This window comes from Diabrotica virgifera, chromosome 1, assembly GCF_917563875.1.
Source record: "Diabrotica virgifera virgifera chromosome 1, PGI_DIABVI_V3a".
In the NCBI taxonomy this organism is placed as follows: Eukaryota; Metazoa; Arthropoda; class Insecta; order Coleoptera; family Chrysomelidae; genus Diabrotica; species Diabrotica virgifera.
Genome location: NC_065443.1, coordinates 170,569,396 through 170,588,060, shown reverse-complemented (window position 1 = coordinate 170,588,060; position 18,665 = coordinate 170,569,396). Strand labels below are relative to the sequence as shown.

The following is an 18,665-nucleotide window of genomic DNA, read 5'->3' as shown; positions in this document are numbered from 1 at the left end:
AACAGAACATGCTATAACATTGAAACATGAGTTCAATTTCGAGGGTTCCTGTATTTTGGCAAGGGAAACAAACCACTGTAAACGCGTTTTTGTGGAAATGTGTTGCATAAAATCTAGCAACTCATGTATAAATAAAAAATCAGATATAGAAAAACTTAGCAACATATATTGTTATCTACTTGCGCAACACTAAAAACCAAAACATAAAAATACTTGTTTGTTTTACAAAACACACATGGACGTATAATGAGTTGCATACTCTTAAGTACAGTTAGTGAATTTGAACACACCTTGTATGGGCCTCTGATGTTTTAAAAAGAACCACAATAATCATAACACTTAATTACTTTTTTATTTGATACTTTTTAATTTGATTGTTTCTTCTTTCTGTTCTCTATGTGTCAGAGTTTTTGACTTACATTATCAGTAGGTTAACATGACAGAATAATTATTGTATTTCTGCTAATTATTCAAAAATTTTAAAATGTATTGTGTCCTTTGTTTTCTGTTTTCAATATTTGTGTTAATTTGAAATGTTGAGCATCATCAAGCTTCTCTTTAATAATCTCAACGACTAGTAGGTTTACTAAAACAATGTAATATTTTAAAATACTTACATTTTTGTTTTATATTACAGAGTCTTGATAAAGGGGTCAAACAACCCCGAAAGCTAGACAAAAAGTCAAAAGAGTGTTTCTTTGATATCCTGGCCAAACTTCTGACTGCAACCCTAATAAACCACTTGTTTGTATATATATATATATATATATATATATATATATATATATATATATATATATATATATATATATATATATATATATATATATATATATATATATATATATAATCAAAGGATGATAACGGGTACTGGTAATATTTAGTGGAAGAGGAGATAATGCTGGGAGATACCCTTTTTTTTATACCTGAGGAAGCAAAATGAAACTCGGGTGCTTCGTTAGATGTGCCTTTTAATTAATAGTCTAAGCTTTCGTCAATGATTATTTACATCATCCGAGTAAACTACAAACAAACAAGAGAACAAACAATGAACAGGTTGAACTAAAACATGAAGAGAAGTATCCATTCTCAAATGTGGTCTCGAGGTAAGAAAGTAGAAAACTCAAAGAGGTACCACAAAAATGTATATTATAAAAATGTCATACAAGGACGTGTTTCGGCTCTTACCGAGCCATCATCAGCTTGAAATACAGGAGCAAAGTCTAAAACTGTTCTACAATATAAAAAGGAAATTTTTAAGCATGTGGTGATCACGCCCACCTCGGCAAAGGAACTTACCAGACCAGGAAGGAGGAAGAATCTAATGGCTTACATTGTATTGGGTTCTTTAGGTTTCATTCTAAGTTATAAGTAGTGTATTAGACATTAAGGGTATAAATTCATTTTAAGATTTAAATGACTTCCTCTTTGAGAGAAACCATTTTGCGAACAGATCAGGTGCAAGGAACTTTTCGGTGAACTGTCAAATTGCTGTCAGTGATGACAGATGACATGTAGTACTCAAGAATGAATTTGTCGTTAGGTGGTAAATGTTGTAACTAGAAGACCCCACAGACTAGGGAAAGAAAAAAGAAGAAGATTAAACGTCAAATTCAAAATTCGTAAGGTGAAAGAATAGAGGAAAATAAATAGGACATTATTGAATGTATACGGTATTAAAACGAAGAGGAAAAGCTGAAAAACAATGAAGAATAGCAATAACCAATAAAATTTGATAAGTAATTACCGAGGTGGACAAGACCACCCCAAGTTCAAAAAGAAGTAGGACAGTTTAAGAAAAAAGGACAAAGATTCAATCAGGACAAAACATATTAAGATAGCTCCATATAAAATACATTAAAAAGTCAAGTATCACAGTACAGTTGTGTCAATACAACTTATTAATTAGATATCACAGTTTTTTCCCGTGTCACTGAAAGATTAAACCCAACCATACCAACACCTAGTTCACTCATAAGTATTTGAAATAGAAGAGTCTATAGACTCGGTGTATAAAGTTATTAGGTGATATTATAGGTGTTGTCACGGTTCTGCTGCAAGATGTTACAATCGTAATGAAGCCCTACAATGATAACAGTGACAAAATTATTATTGAAAATTAAAGGTGTATTTGAATGTGTTACCTGGCAGTGGTATCATTAGTAGTATTTGAAATAATAAAGAATTAATGTTGAAATGTTGTTGTTTGATTGAAAAGTATAAAGTAATTTATAACTATATTATGACAAAATATTATATTTATTGTAATATGGGAAATGAAGACAAGTAGAAAAGGTGGCTATGTTATTGAAAAAATTAATTAAAAAATTATTATTATTATTTGTCAAAGAGAACATTAAAAACAGGTCATAACGATAACAGCAGCTCAACCCCAAGTAGACACCACCAATCACTTCATTGTTCAAAAGAGCCAAGAAAAAACTAAATAACTCCACCCGAGTTATCAATAGTATACTTATATTTATAGAAGGAAAATGGAAGAGGAAAATTAGGATACCAAAAAAGTGTTATCTAGTAGAAAGGAAGAGGTAACGATTAGGTTCAATATGAGTAAAAGTTAACCAAGAACTTAAGGAAGATCAAAAATTATTGGTTGACTGAAAACTATTGTTTGTTTTTATTTTAAAACATTAAATTAAGACAAATATAAGGTTCAGTTGGTAGGAGTTGTTCATTAAGGACATTTACAGATGTGTTGTTAGTAGCTTCATGTATTTCGAAAGCTTCAAGTATGTTTAATCTATTTCCTTTATTACAAGAATGAACTATTTGAAAATCAGAGGTAGAAAAATTGTGATTGGTAGATAGAATATGATTGGCAAAAGCAGAATTAGTATTATGGATATCAGTATCTTTATATTTTTCTATAACTTTCAAATGTTCAGCAAAACGAGTGTCTAGACGTCTCCCACTCTGTCCAATGTAAATAGAATTACAAGAAGAACAGCAAAGTTTGTATACTCCTGATTTGTGGAAAGGTGGAACCAAATCCTCAGAGTTCACAATAGATCTGAGGTTATGATTGGTTTTGAAGGCGATGGGGATATCATATTTTTTGAAGATTTTTTGTACTTGATAAGAGTGAGGGCCTAGAAAATGCAAAGAACCATAAAATGAGGGAGTGGTATTAGGTGATATGGAAAAAAAATTTTCTTTTTATTTTGTAGGACAGTTTTAGACTTTGCTCCTGTATTTCAAGCTGATGATGGCTCGGTAAAAGCCAAAACGCGTCCTTGTATGACATTTTTATAATATACATTTTTGTGGTACCTCTTTGAGTTTTCTACTTTCTTAGGTTGAACTAAGTTAAAAATAAAACACTTACCCAAATTATAGCAAAAAACTCAGTGACTTGGGTGGAAAACAAGGAAAGTGTTATTGGTGTATATACTTAACATATTTTTAACTACATGATGAGAAGTATCTATAATTCACAATATATTTATTATCAAATTAAGATCGCTCTATTTACATAAAACCTAACCACAAATAATTGGAATATAGGTACGTTGTTTAAAACAATATAAAAGTAATTAACAATTTACGGCGGTGTCACTAAACTTGTTTGAAATAGGGGGATAATTTGAAATGTAAAAACGACAAATAGTATCTAAAATGATAAAAACAAATACTTAGAACATTAGATTTACAGAATGACAAAACACAATACAAGTAAATAAAATAATTAAAATTGTTATTAAAAGAGTTGACGAGATCATAAAAATGGCGGAGATATGGTATTTAAATAATAATTTTTTGTAATTTTTAAAATAAAATAGTTAAAAAATCTAATCTATATCACTCATATATCTGGGCGACAATTTTTTTGTTCCTGAAATGTTTTGTTTAAGAAGGAAGGTGTAAATGGAACTTAAATTATTCACATCCTTCTTGTGATTGATGGCATTTTTCGCATTATAAATGAAACACATCTCAAGGATTTTTCGCTGAAAATCTCTATTAGATGCATCTAAGATTAATGTGTCATTATAGAGGACTCTGTGGTCTTTGCTATTAACGTGAATACTAATACTAGTAGATTCTGGTTTGAGTTTGCAATCACTTTTATGTAGGGCCAACCTTTTACTTAATCTTTGGCCAGTCTGACCAATATAAACTGAGCCACATTCACATGGGATGCCATATATTACATTCGAACGTAGAAAGGTAGGTGTAGGATCTTTTAATCTGGTGTAAAACAAGTTAAGCGTTTTTTGGTTATAAGTAGATATTTTTATATTGAATTCACCAAATAAACCAATGAGTGATCTAGACAGATTTTGTATAAAAGGTAGTTTACCATATCTCGTAGGAGTATCAACTTGAGTAGCATTGTGATTTGCATCATTGTTTACAATAGGATTCGAGAATAACAATTTGTTAAGCAGTTTTTTTGGATACTGGTTAGATAACAATATATCATATAAAATTTTAATGTTTTTATTAACAAATTTCGGATGACAAATGTTAGTAATTCTATTTTTCATTGCTAGAACAACATTAATTTTCTGTTTTTCGGGATGATACGAATTGTATGGAATAAATCTCCCAGAATTAGTGTTTTTACGATACCAATCAAGGCAAATCACATTACTGTCAGTTCTAACAGCTAAAGTATCTAAGAAGGGTATCGAGGAGCTAGACTCCTCCTCCACTGTGAATTTTTAGTGTGAATTGAATGAGTTAAAGATATTAAGTGTATATTGTACCCTGTCATGTGGAACGGCCATAATTAAGTCATCAACATAGAGATAAATAAACGGAATTGTGAAATTCACTTGGTCAATAACAAAGTACAACAATTTGTTCATAACAATTTCAGCCATAATGGGAGAAGTAGCCCCACCCATCGGTAAACCTATGTTTTGTTTGTAGAATTTGTTTTCAAAACAGAAAAAAGTATTGTTATACAAGTATGTAATAATATTAACAAATTGATCCTTAGGAATAGTGCAAAAGGTTTCAATTAAATTAAAATGTTCTTCGACTATCGATGTTATGTGAATTAAAGGTATGTTTGTAAACAAAGATACTACATCGAATGAAGAAATAACGTAACCCTCCGGTATCGTCATGTAATTTATCTTTTTTGCAAAACCAAAAGTATCTTTTATGCTAAATTTGTTATATTGTAAGAAAGCTTTATCCAGAATGTCTGATAGAAATTTGGCTAAAGGTTGAGTGGAACTTTGTACACATGATATAATAGGTCTTAGAGGTACATCAGGTTTATGTACTTTTGGCAATCCATAATATTTTGGACAAATACCATTATACATGGTCGAGTATACATACTCGGTTACCTTTCTTAAATACTTTAGTTGTTAGAACTGACAGTAATGTGATTTGCCTTGATTGGTATCGTAAAAACACTAATTCTGGGAGATTTATTCCAAACAATTCCTATCATCCCGAAAAACAGAAAATTAATGTTGTTCTAGCAATGAAAAATATAATTACTAACATTTGTCATCCGAAATTTGTCAATAAAAACATTAAAATTTTATATGATTTATTGTTATCTAACCAGTATCCAAAAAAACTGCTTAACAAATTGTTATTCTCGAATCCTATTGTAAACAATGATGCAAATCACAACTCAAGTTGATACTCCTACGAGATATGGTAAACTACCTTTTATACAAAATCTGTCTAGATCACTCATTGGTTTATTTGGTGAATTCAATATAAAAATATCTACTTATAACCAAAAAACGCTTAACTTGTTTTACACCAGATTAAAAGATCCTACACCTACCTTTCTACGTTCGAATGTAATATATGGCATCCCATGTGAATGTGGCTCAGTTTATATTGGTCAGACTGGCCAAAGGTTAAGTAAAAGGTTGGCCCTACATAAAAGTGATTACAAACTCAAACCAGAATCTACTAGTCTTAGTATTCACGTTAATAGCAAAGACCACAGAGTCCTCTATAATGACACATTCATCTTAGATGCATCTAATAGAGATTTTCAGCGAAAAATAATTGAGATGTGTTACATTTATAATGCGAAAAATGCCATCAATCACAAGAAGGATGTGGATAATTTAAGTTCCATTTACACCTTGCTTCTTAAACAAAACATTTTAGGAACAAAAAAATTGTCGCCCAGATATATGAGTGATATAGGTTAGATTTTTTAACTATATTATTTTAAAAATCACAAAAAATTATTATTTAAATACCATATCTCCACCATTTTTATAATCTCATCAACTCTTTTAATAACAATTTTAATTATTTTATTTACTTGTATTGTCTTTTGTCATTCTGTAAATCTAATGTTACTAAGTATTTTTTTTTTATCATTTTAGATACTATTTGTCGTTTTTACATTTCAAATTATCCCGCTATTTCAAACAAGTTTAGTGACACCGCCGTAAATTGTTAATTACTTTTAGATTGTTTTAAACAACGTACCTATATTCCATTATTTGTGGTTAGGTTTTATGTAAATAGATCGATCTTAATTTGATATAAAAATACATTGTGAACTATGGATACTTCTCATCATGTAGTTAAAAATATGTTAAGTATATACACCAATAACACTTTCCTTGTTTTCCACTTAAGTCACTGAGTTTTTTGCTATAATTTGGGTAAGTGTTTTATTTTTATACTTAGTTCCACCTGTTCATTGTTTGTTCTCTTGTTTGTTTGTAGTTTACTCTGATGATGTCAATAATCATTGACGAAAGCTTAGACTATTAATTAAAAGGCACATCTAACGAAGCACCCGAGTTTCATTTTGCTTCCTCAGGTATAAAAAGGGTATCTCCCAGCATTATCTCCTCTTCCACTATGTATATATATATATATATATATATATATATATATATATATATATAGTATTTTTTTTATATCTTATCGACCGTTTAGTTAGTAAAAAAGGTGTTTTATATCAGGTTTTGCGGTCAAAATTAAAAACGATTCTATTTTCTCGAAAACTCTATATTTCGCCAATGGTTATTGGCTTCTTCAGGAGTACACTAAAATTTTAATAAGAAATAATTAATAATTAAAAATACTTACAAAAAAAAAATCAAAACTTACAGAGCGGAATCGTTAAACTACATGCCAACACATTATATGATTGATTTGGGAAACTATTAACTATTTTTCTGGATGTTATTGATTAAATTTATTAGAGGTATTTTATATATATATATATATATATATATATATATATATATATATATATATATATATAAATAGAAACTTTTTAATTCCTGGGTTTTCGGTCTTATAAATGAAACACTTTGTTATGGTTTAAACGTTTCGGCTACATGCCATTTTCAATAAGCACTTTAATTAATAATAATAAACATTACATAAATAGAGCACTAAAATTAACATTGCACTTGTTGGCTTGTCGTTTTGTTGTGGAATGCGAGCTTGGCTCTTGAAAACATATGGCAGAATTTAAATTGCCGTCCGTTAAGGACCGTATTCAAAATTTTTGCCAAAGGTACATTTACAAAAATAGAATCAATTTATTAAATTATGATATATATTGGAGAGATCCTTGATGTCAGTTTTGTTGTTTATACAACGTTGATCTTTCTTTACATGGATCATCTCCAATATACATCTATTGTTATAGATTTGTTCTTTTTCTAAATTCTGTACATTTTCAAAATCAAAAGCATGGTTACTTTCTATGGAATGTTTGGCTGAAGCTGTAGTGTTTACTTTTGACTTTGTTGGTTTGTACACTATGTTTGTGTGCAACAATCCTTCTATGTATATATTGATGTGTTTGCCCAATGTATGTCGAATTGCAGTCTTTACAATTTACTTTATAAACAACATCTGACTGCTGGTCCTTAGTAACAATGGGTTTAAATTTTGAAAAACATTGCCCCGATGTTTTAGACGCTTTATGTCCAATATTGATATCATATTTTGCAAACATTCCCGACATTTGTTCGGAAAATCCACTGATATATGGAAGAGATATGTAGTGTTTATTTAGGTTGGTGATATTACTATTGATAATGTTAGGTGAAGTTTGGATTTGATTTGGAGTGGTATTGGAATTTGATTGGTTGTTGATGATATATCTTCTTTTTTTAATTAGAGGGTTGTAAAATTCTGGCGGATAATTATTTTTTTCTAAAATATCTTTATGACTCTTCTCAGATTTTCGGAATGGAATTGTGGGCTAGATAGCTTAATTGCTCTATCCGTTAAAGTAAATATAACACCTCTTTTATGACTTACCGGTGCGATTGTATTGTAGTTTAAATATCTTCCAGACCAGCCATATTTTTAAAAAAGTTGGTAGTTATAAGTCGGTTATTGCTGTTATACTCCAAACTTAAATCGAGAAAACTATTGAATTGAATTGAAGAGAATTGAATTCTGCCATATGTTTTCAAGAGCCAAGCTCGCATTCTACAACAAAACGACAAGCCAACAAGTGCAATGTTAATTTTAGTGCTCTATTTATGTAATGTTTATTATTATTAATTAAAGTGCTTATTGAAAATGGCATGTAGCAGAAACGTTTAAGCCATAAAAAAGTGTTTCATTTATAAGACCGAAAAACCCAGGAATTAAAAAGTTTCTATTTAAAAATTCACGGTCAGGAAATAACAAAACTATATACCTATATATATATATATATATATATATATATATATATATATATATATATATATATATATATATATATATATATGTATATATATATACAGTGAAAAAATTGATAAAAAAAATATTTTTACATAAAACACCAGGAAAAACACAAATTCTGGTAAACCGATTCTTTCGGTTCGCCACCTCGATCTAACAAGTAAAAAAAGTACCTATATACCAAATTTGGTTGAAATCGGTGTTTTCGTTCACAAGTTATCGTACTATTAAACACGTATGTATAGCGGCCATTTTGAATGCCCGCCATTTTTGTAAAAGGCAAAATCTGAGAAGGCCTCATGTCTAAATTTGAACCTTTATATGTGTAGTATATGTGGTCCAAATTATGTGCTTGTATCATTAAACGCCCAATTGTTTTAAATATTGGCCGCACTATTTAGTAATGTAAATTGTGGTACTTATTATAGTAAATACGTTATTAATAAACTGTTTTAGGTATTTGTTTCATTATTTTTCACACTTAGTTTTACAAGTTTAAAGAGATAATTAACGATAAATTAAAAAAACATTCTTTAATATGTCGTATTGACAAGACTATAATATGTGTGCAATATATCTAAAAACAAGTGGCCTTAAAAAAAGTACCATTACTTATAGTATAGGAATGTATGCAAAATGCATGTTTTATTAAATTCAGTAATAGTAGATTTGTTAAAAATTTATGTGTTGATGTTACGAACTGTACCGTTAGGAACATGTATAGTTGAGTTGATCTTATAAATAGGAAGAAAGTAGGTCACAACTACTTTTTATTAATATAAAAATTTATTATTCTTTCAATTGTTTTTCTATCGGTCGATTTGCCGTATTTTAAAAATGTTATACTCCATATATTTTTTAAAAGCTTAATTTTTTACGGTTTTAACTTGTCCACGGAACGTGAGTCATCGCGTCCGTCGACAGTCACATCTGTTATTAATGGTATTGAAAGTCTGTTTTTAAACAACACATTAGAAATAACAAAACAAATTGCAGATAAACGATTTATTTTTATGTTCTATTATCTGTCGTAGATGTAAAATTAGTTTAGATGTATCAGCTATTAATTTATATAGGTTTAAAGCTTGCCACAAAAATTATTATGTCCGTGGACATTCTTAATAAATTTAAAAATTTGCGCACATATTAAGTTATCACAAATGTTTACTAGATGGCGAGTTATTTCAACAGGAATTTTGCGTATAAAAGTGATTTGTTTTGTGAAATCTGTTTCGTCAAGACCTTTTGTTACATCAGTGGCTTTGAACAGATAGAAAGAGCTATAGAAGGAACGAAACTGCGGAGATATCCAGGTCCAGTACGAAGAAATCCAAAACTATAGGTATGGTTTGGCTTACTCAAATTATTTAAAAATGCTCCAAAAACATTGAAAATATGGCCCAGTAGTTCGATGCGGCTACTTTTGTAGCTTTTTTGTGGATAGGCAAACTATAAGACTCTATTCTTCTGAAACATCCTCTCCGTTTAGGCATATTTCGAAAAGTTTTTGGGGTATTTTTAAATAATTTGAGTAAGCCAAACACCATACCTATAGTTTTGGATTTCTTCGCACTGGACCTGGATATCTCCGCAGTTTTGTTCCGTCTATAGCTCTTTTCTATATGTTAAAAGCTTGAATTATCCATTTATTGACGTTATCCATTTATTGTAAGCAAGAGAGGTACCTCTAGGAATAATTAAAACGATCGAAAATATCTACCAGAACAACACAATAAGATTAAAAGTAGATGAAGAACTAACTAACCCAATTGAAGCTGGTGATGAGATAAGACAGGGAGACTCCCTGAGTCCTTTATTGTTCAACCTGATCATGGATGAAATAATAAAAAAAGTAAGAACAAAATAAGGATACCAAATGGGAGAAAAACAACTTAAAATAATCTGCTATGCAGACGACGCAATACTAATCTCTCAAAATGAAGATGATTTACAACGTATACTGCACCAATTTAATATAACCGCTAGAAAATTTAACATGTTAATTTCCCTAAAAAAGATTAAATGCATGGTTATAATAATAAATCTAATGTGTAAATAAGAGCTGGAGGGTCAGATAATAGAACAAGTCATGGAGTTTAAATATCTAGGCATCACACTATCTGGCTACTGAAAGCTCGAAACCGAAGTGGAAGATCAGGTTAATAAAGCAAACAGAGCCGAAGGCTACCTGAATGACACAATATGGAGAAATACAAAAAATATCGGAAAAGAAGTGAAAGAATGACATACGCGGCAGAAATACGACCTGAAAGGACAAAAAGGATGCTAGAAACAGAGAGATGAAAACACTTCGAAAAATCGAAGGTAAGACACTATGGGATAGAGCTAGAAGTGCATATATACGACAGAGATGCAAGGTGCACACAGGGCCGGCGATAACGGGCCTCCAAGAGATGCACTGCAGGCGGGCGCCGTTGTTTAGGGGGCGCCATAATGAGCTTTTTTTCTGCTGGTGTTACACAAAATACTGATTTTAAATAACCAAAGGGCGCCTATGCTAGTTTTGCAGGCGGGCTCCTTATACCCTAGTCAGTGGACAACATTAATAACTGGATGAAAAACAGAAGAGTAGAATGTAACGACCACATATGCCGAATGACCACAAATAGAGTAGTAAGCACGGCGAGAGACGGTTCTCCAATAGGAAGACGGTCAGTGGAAAGACCACGAAAACGATGGAATGACAACTTACTGGAGGCGCTGTAGCCCGTCTAGACACGTTAAATTAAATAAACAAAAAATATATTCAAACAGTGTAGTTATGTAGCAATCCTAAACAGGTGCAAAATTTATGTAGGTCATAGGCATGATGTTCTTGGTGCTACTTTTCGGGATGCCCCCGGAAGTTACGGTCTTCAGATATTGAAAGGGGTGGGTTTTTAAAATAACAATTATTATTAAAAGATATTATTGGGAGCCATTAATAAATCAAAGTAAGAATACTGCAATGTGCTTATCCAAAATTAAAAAAAGTTACTTGCAATGTCGTTCCATCTGATGTAGGTTGGTACTTATCATTTCGGTCGTAAATTGTCTGTACTCCTATCCAACAATAAGAATAAGAGATGTAGTGTGCAAAAGAAAAAATACTGATAAAAGTTATAACATAATAGTTGTTTATTTATAACAAACAAATTAAGAAGGTAAAAATGAATTGAAATGAATGAGTAAAATTAAGTCCTTCGCGAGTATGATTGTTCAAAAGAAATAATAAACAGTTTATTACGAGTACCTGGTGACCTGGGACTGCATTGATGATTAGAGCTAACGTGGATCTGGTATAGCTCAGCTGTAACTATTGTTACGCAACACTTTTCTCTTGACACTTTACATTTGTTTGAATTAGAGTACTGTTTTACAACATTTTATGATATGAGAATAAAATTCCAAAGTTTTTGTTTTATTTTTACAAAAAGGTAACTGCTAATTAGTGATTCTTCCCAACATTGGAATGATGTCAACACTGTTCACTTGAACATAGTTAAGTTTTGCTTTAAAAAAATGAGTTTTTTTATTTTATAAAAAAATTAGGAAACTCGCTACGCGAACTTGTATTAATTTCTTCTTAAGAACAACATAACAGACTGTTCCTTCTAATACACGGAACTAGACACAAAACATACTATCGTGGTATTCACTGTAACCAACATTTTTTTCTCACTAAGAAAACAGATTAAATAGATTGGAGTTCACTCCATCTGGTAACTTAACTTGTCTTACAGACAAAAACCAAAACTGTCTCGCGGACTAGACCAATCGGCCCGCGACTCTACTCTGTCGTAGCTAGATCTTGACTCCTCTTGTCCCAATTCAAGACAAGATTCCTTGTCTCAAACACAGAAATTACACTCCCATTCTGGCAATCACCAGATAGTTATCCAATTAAAAGAAACCAAAAATTTCTTCTACCAATAAAATAGCCAGGGTATGTTACTAAGTCACACCCCACCAAAAATTGTAAACCCATAAGAAAATACTCAATATTCGTAAGCAGTTTTATTTCGGTTCTCACCAAAATGTCACCTCAGCTCTGTAGAATAACCTCGATTCAAAGACACTTAAAAATCTTATCGCTACTATGGTATTTGTGTAAACATTCTAGCTCTAAAATAAATAGAATTCAGACTCTAAGACGCCTCATTGAAGAAACTATGACCAAAATGCTTTTGTAGCTTGCCGCGCTAACGAACTTAAAAGATACATCATATATACAGACCGTGGGATATAAAAAAAGGATTTCGCGGTATTACACATGGGTTTAATTTATTCGTCACTACAGGATCGGACCTGATATATTTATACGACGATAAAAATATTCATTGGGACCGTTACAGCACATTAAAAAACATACATAATATCTACACAAAAAGATGAAGAAGAAGATTAGAGATGGTCAAAAGCTCGAGCATAGCTCAGCTTGGCTCAAGGTTCGGCTCGTTTCGCGAGCCGAGCTTCGAGTTCAAGCCGGTTTGTTTCTTGCGAGTCGAACTTCGAGCCGAGTCAAACTGAATTCGAAACGAGCCGAGCTTTCCTTAACGAGCTTGTCAATATTTTGCTAATACGGTTGATTATTAAATATACAGATTGATTAATATACGCTAATACTCTATACTATAGTCTATACTAATACTTTTTCCAATTCATTTATTTCTGCTACGATTGATACTTTTGTTTGAGACTAAGTAATTCAGGCTATAACTATGTATTTTCCAATATACAATGTGTCCGAAAATTGCTACGAACGTTACATTTTACATTCATTATTATGTTTTCGAGCTCGGCTTGGCTCGAACTATTCGAGCCGAGCCGACACGAGCCACGATCCCAAACTGCAGTTCAAAGTTCAAGCCGAGCTTCTATCTCGAACTCGGCTCGAAATTTCGAGCGCAAGCTTGTCAAAGGCTCGGCTCGGTTTGGCTCGAGTCCATCCCTAATTTTATACCATTTTACTTTGGTTTTGTATATTTATAAAAATAATAGTCTCCCGTTTTATACCGCTGACGCGGTTTTGAAATTATAGCAGGGTAGTCTGCTATCTCTAGGGCCTACAGTATACAAGAAGGTAACATGGACAATGCTACGCTTCATGTGTCTATTATTACCCCTGGTTTTATCCAAGGTATTCATTTTATTCAGGCTGGTCGACCTGAGGCCTATCTTCTTCTTCTTCACGTGTCATATTAGAATTATCCGACGTTGGCGATCACCGTCGTGAAGGCTTCTCGATCTTCTGCAATCAAGAATCAGTTGTAATATTTTATATCGATTTCCCCTCACTGTATGTCCCATATAAGACATTTTCCGGTGTTTAACAGTCTTTAGCAGTCCTCTATCTTTTTTGACCCTACTTAGTACTTATTCATTAGTATTTCTTGCTGTCCAAGGTATCTTCAGCATCCGTCTATGAATCCACATTTCCAATGCTTAAATTCTGTTTATGATCGATACTTTTAGCGTCCACACTTCTGCAGCATACAAAAGTACAGACCAAACAGCACTTAACCTGGGGTCTATAGACATTTTAAAAATGTCTAGATTTCTAGATGTTCTCGCCGGCGCTGCCGCACTGGGATTCGATCTCCGGCCTACCTGCTTGGAAGTCAGACATCCTTCGGCTGAGCTATCCTGGTCTAGTAAATTTATGATTTGGATATTTTGACCTGAGTAATGAATGACATAGGAACATATATTCGAATCTTTTATTTTAGTATTTTCTAAAAAGTCCATTATTTTACAATAATTGTTTCGACTCGTAAACATATTGTTTATCATCATCAATCATCAATTATATATTATTGATCATGTTTTAATTTATAATTCTCATGCGCTTCATTAATTTTCTGAATTTTTTTCAATTACCTACAGAATAATAAATTCCAGTAAATTTTCTTGTACAAAAAGACAATTAATTAAAATTGAGCCACAATTATTGCAGTTTAGCTTTATGATGCAATGCGAATGTAAACATTTAAATAAAGGCAAGAAGGGTATGTTACAGTAAACAAACACCATTATGTAAAAACCATTAATGTGATCACATGCTTTAAAATAGCAACACGCAACATTTCGCCATTTTCTGCAAAGTAAATTTCTACATTCATTAAATAAACTTATTAATGACAAATTCTTAACACAAAATTAAATAGATGTCGAAAATGGATTAACAATTTCATACAATAACTCGAGCTGTCACAGAATGGAAGGGATTTTTAATAATTAAATCTTACTCAAGATATAGTTGACAGACGGGCATATTTATCATTATTATTATTTGTTGTAGAATTAGTTGTTCACGTTTGTCAGAACCATTATGAAAATATAAAATTGAATACTTAGTTAAAAAATTCATTATTACTGAAAATGACGTCGAAAGTAGTTTTGGTTCTTGTGTTAGCGGTAAGTAGCCAAAAATACCACCCAGTTTTTCGGTATACGTTTTATGTTAACGTACACTAATATAGTTATTTTCCTAACAAGTGCAGAAAGTCATTATTTTCCGCATGCGACTGCAATTTGCCGAACGACGCGAAGCGGGAGTTCGGCAAGCAGTCGAGTGTGGAGAAGAGACTTTCTGCAAGAGTTAGGAACAATATTTTTTCTAAGAGTCTTCTAAGAGTTCTTTCTAAGAGTTCTAAACAATTACCAAATCTTAATCAATTAATTTAATTAATATGAAAATACATACACAAATTAATTCTTTGACAAGGTTGTCAAAACCAAACTTTCAATATAATTAGTTAGCATGACGACGATCTTGGTTTCCATGACGATGATTCAAAACGACTGTTATTGTCAACCGATTTGACTTTCGAATATTATGTCAAAATAATTTTATTTCATCGAATTGTCGCGTTAATTTCATTAAAACAGGAACACAATAAGATAGATTTGAAATAAATTAGTAAATAATATCTAAACATTAGTTTATTGCATGTATTATAATTACTTTAAAGCCATATTAACATATCTAAATTAACACGCGTGCGGAAAAGTAAAAACCGCGTGTGGAAAAGTAACACGTGTGCGGAAAAGTAACACGCGTGCGGAAAAGTGAAACTTTCTAAACTAAAATGCGTGCGCGAAAGTAGAAATTTTTGCACACTCGTAGAAAAAATATGTTAAAGTGAATTGTTTATTATTTAAATTATTTATAGTTCATAGTTCATACCTTTTGATTTACATCACACTTTTACTTTTCTCTAGCTCTATCCCTGAGTTTAAACATGCTAAAGCCCTTACCTTTTATTTCTGGTCACCGAGTTTCGTAAACATTTATGATCAGTTTATTCTTATGCATTTTTTGCATTATACAGGGTGATTGATTAGTGTGATAAAGCTCTGTACATCCGCTATAGTAACAGATAGCAATAAAACTTAATAACAAAAATTGTAGCCAACTTTGAGCTTCACATTACAAAATTAGTTAGAATATGTCGATATGTTCGATAACATAGTGGCAGGCCAAACCAATGTTTTTAAATGAGACACACTGCAGTTTATTTTATATTCGAAATTTTCTTAACTTCCATATCACTAAAAAATAAAGCTTTGTTATTTTATACAGGGTATTTACAAAGTTATATTCAATTGTCTATGAAAATCGTCACAAGTTCAACTCCCTGTATAAATAAAAATAAGCACAACTGCAATGGTTTATTCGTGCCATATTTTTTTGTTGATTGTCAAAATTTTTAAGAATTGTCGATGTTACTAATTTTATTTATATCGAATACAGGGTGAGTCAAAACGCAAGTACATTATTTTCTCAGTAATTTTAAATGGAACACCCTGGACTTTATATTACTATCGAAAAATACCATTACCGAATATTTGTATAATATTTCCTATGTCTAATTTTTTTTTCGAGATTTTCTCATTTTTCAGAGCAAATTATTAACAAGGTGTCTAAATTTTTCCAAATTGTAAGTAAGCCATGACTGAATTCTCTAGAACTGAGGGTTCACTATAATTGTTTGTGTATTGTATTATTAAATAGTTAAGATAAATTTTACTGTTGATGAAATGGTAGATATGATCTGGAATTGGGGAAGTGCAATAAAAACGTGTTATTATCAATAAGAATGTATCATGAATAGTGTGACCAACTCCAATTCAGTCGAATTCGGGACAAGGCTGAAAAAATATACCTAAAGTCCGGGACTTTTCAATGAAAATCGGGCTATTTTTTTTTTAAATATATCTACAACTTAATATCATCAATTTATTGATTATTTAACATTTTTATGATGACAAATTTTTTTTTTGATGGGATGGGTTGTCATGATAATTACATTTTTGTTAGTTTTTGACGTTTCGACTTCCAATCCGGAAATCGTTCTCAAAGAAGGAAAAAATTAACTGATGTTGGATTTCCATTAAAGCTTTTTCCAGCTAAAAACAATTTGGAAAGCTTTCTCCTAGAACCTTAGGTTAATATAAAAATATAATTATCATTATTTAATATCCATGTTTTTGAATCGTCTTTTCAGAAGACGATAATTAAAATACACAAACGGGACGGACAAGTCCAGAGTTTGGGTTTCCGTAGAACTTTTGGATGTGGTATTAGTACCTATAACAGTCTAGAAATTGTCGACTTTTTTTCGTCCCACCAATTCAATTTGATGTGAATTCTTAGAAGAATAACGTATTCAAAATTTCAAAATAGAATTTTACCATAACGTTGAAAATTCGGATGGCCCGGAAGCCTTTTTTTCGGGTTAGTTGGTCACACTAATCATGAACGGTTCCCTGAAAGACGACAACCTACAACAGCAAGCTTTGAAATATTAAGGATTGGTTTTGAACCGCACTGGTTATGTATGAAAAACACGGACGAACAAAAAGTACTGTAACAGGGTAAAACGAAATAACTGTGTTGCTGGCAGTTACTAAAAATCAATATACAAGTATACGAAATATTTCCAAAGTAAACAAACTAATTACTAGTCTGTGCAAATAATTCTTGCAAAAAATAGAATGCACCCTTACCGCATTCAATTGTACCAAGAATTAATTCAGGAAGATTTTGAAAAGAGAATATTACTTTGTGAATGGGCGTTAGATAAAATCAATTGACAGAGAAATTTCTTCGATAATGTACTGTTTTTGGAGATGAAGCTATGTTTCATAAAAACGGTTCAGTTAAAGACATAATTGTATTATTAGGTTAGACACCTAATTAATAATTTGCTCTGAAAAATGAAAATATCTCGAAGACTAACAAATTTGGGCATAGGGAATATTGTATAAATATTAAAGGACGATAACGGCACTTTTTGATAGTGACATAAAATACAGGGTGCTCCATTTAAAATTTCTGAGAAAAGAATGTACTTGCGTTTTGACTCACCCTGTATTCTATATAAAGAAAATTAGTAATATCAACCATTCTTAAAAATTTTAACAATTAAAAAAATATGGCACCAATCAACCATTGCTATTGTACTTATTTTTATTTATACAGGAAGCTGAACTTGTTACGATTTTCATAGAAAATTGGTTATAACTTTATAAATACCCTATATAACATAACAAAACTTTATATTTTGTGATAGGGAAGTTAAGAGGATTTCGAATATAGAATAAAATATAGACTGTTCTATTCAGCGGCGGATCCAGCATCGTTAAGAGGGGGGGGGGGGCGATTGGCTAAAATGAAAATCGGATGGAAGAACTGAAAAATACCTGTTCAGTAATTTTTAAAAATCTATCGAATGACACCAAATACGGGCCCCTACTCCAACCCCTGGAGGTGGGGTGGGGCTCAATTTAAAAATGTAAATGGAAACCCCCAGTTTTTATTGCAGATTTGAATTCCTTACGTAAAAGTAAGCAAATTTTATTCGAGACATTTTTTCTATTCTATAGAAATAGAATAATATAGAAATAGTCTGTCTCGAGAAATACACTTCCAAATGAAAAACTAAAAAACTCGTGTTTAATATTTTTCAAAAACCTATCGAATGACACCGTGTCGTGTT

General features: G+C 31.4%; 1 protein-coding gene across 1 annotated transcript in view; it reads left to right on the top strand.

The window, feature by feature from the left end:
• Positions 1–14,922: 14,922 nt before the first annotated feature.
• LOC126881609 (uncharacterized) overlaps positions 14,923–18,665 on the top strand; it is a 113,658-nt gene continuing 109,915 nt past the window's right edge. The window contains exon 1 of the mRNA XM_050645973.1: positions 14,923–15,078. Coding sequence (XP_050501930.1) covers positions 15,043–15,078 — 36 coding nt within the window. The 5' untranslated portion in view covers positions 14,923–15,042. The remainder of the gene's footprint in view (positions 15,079–18,665) is intronic.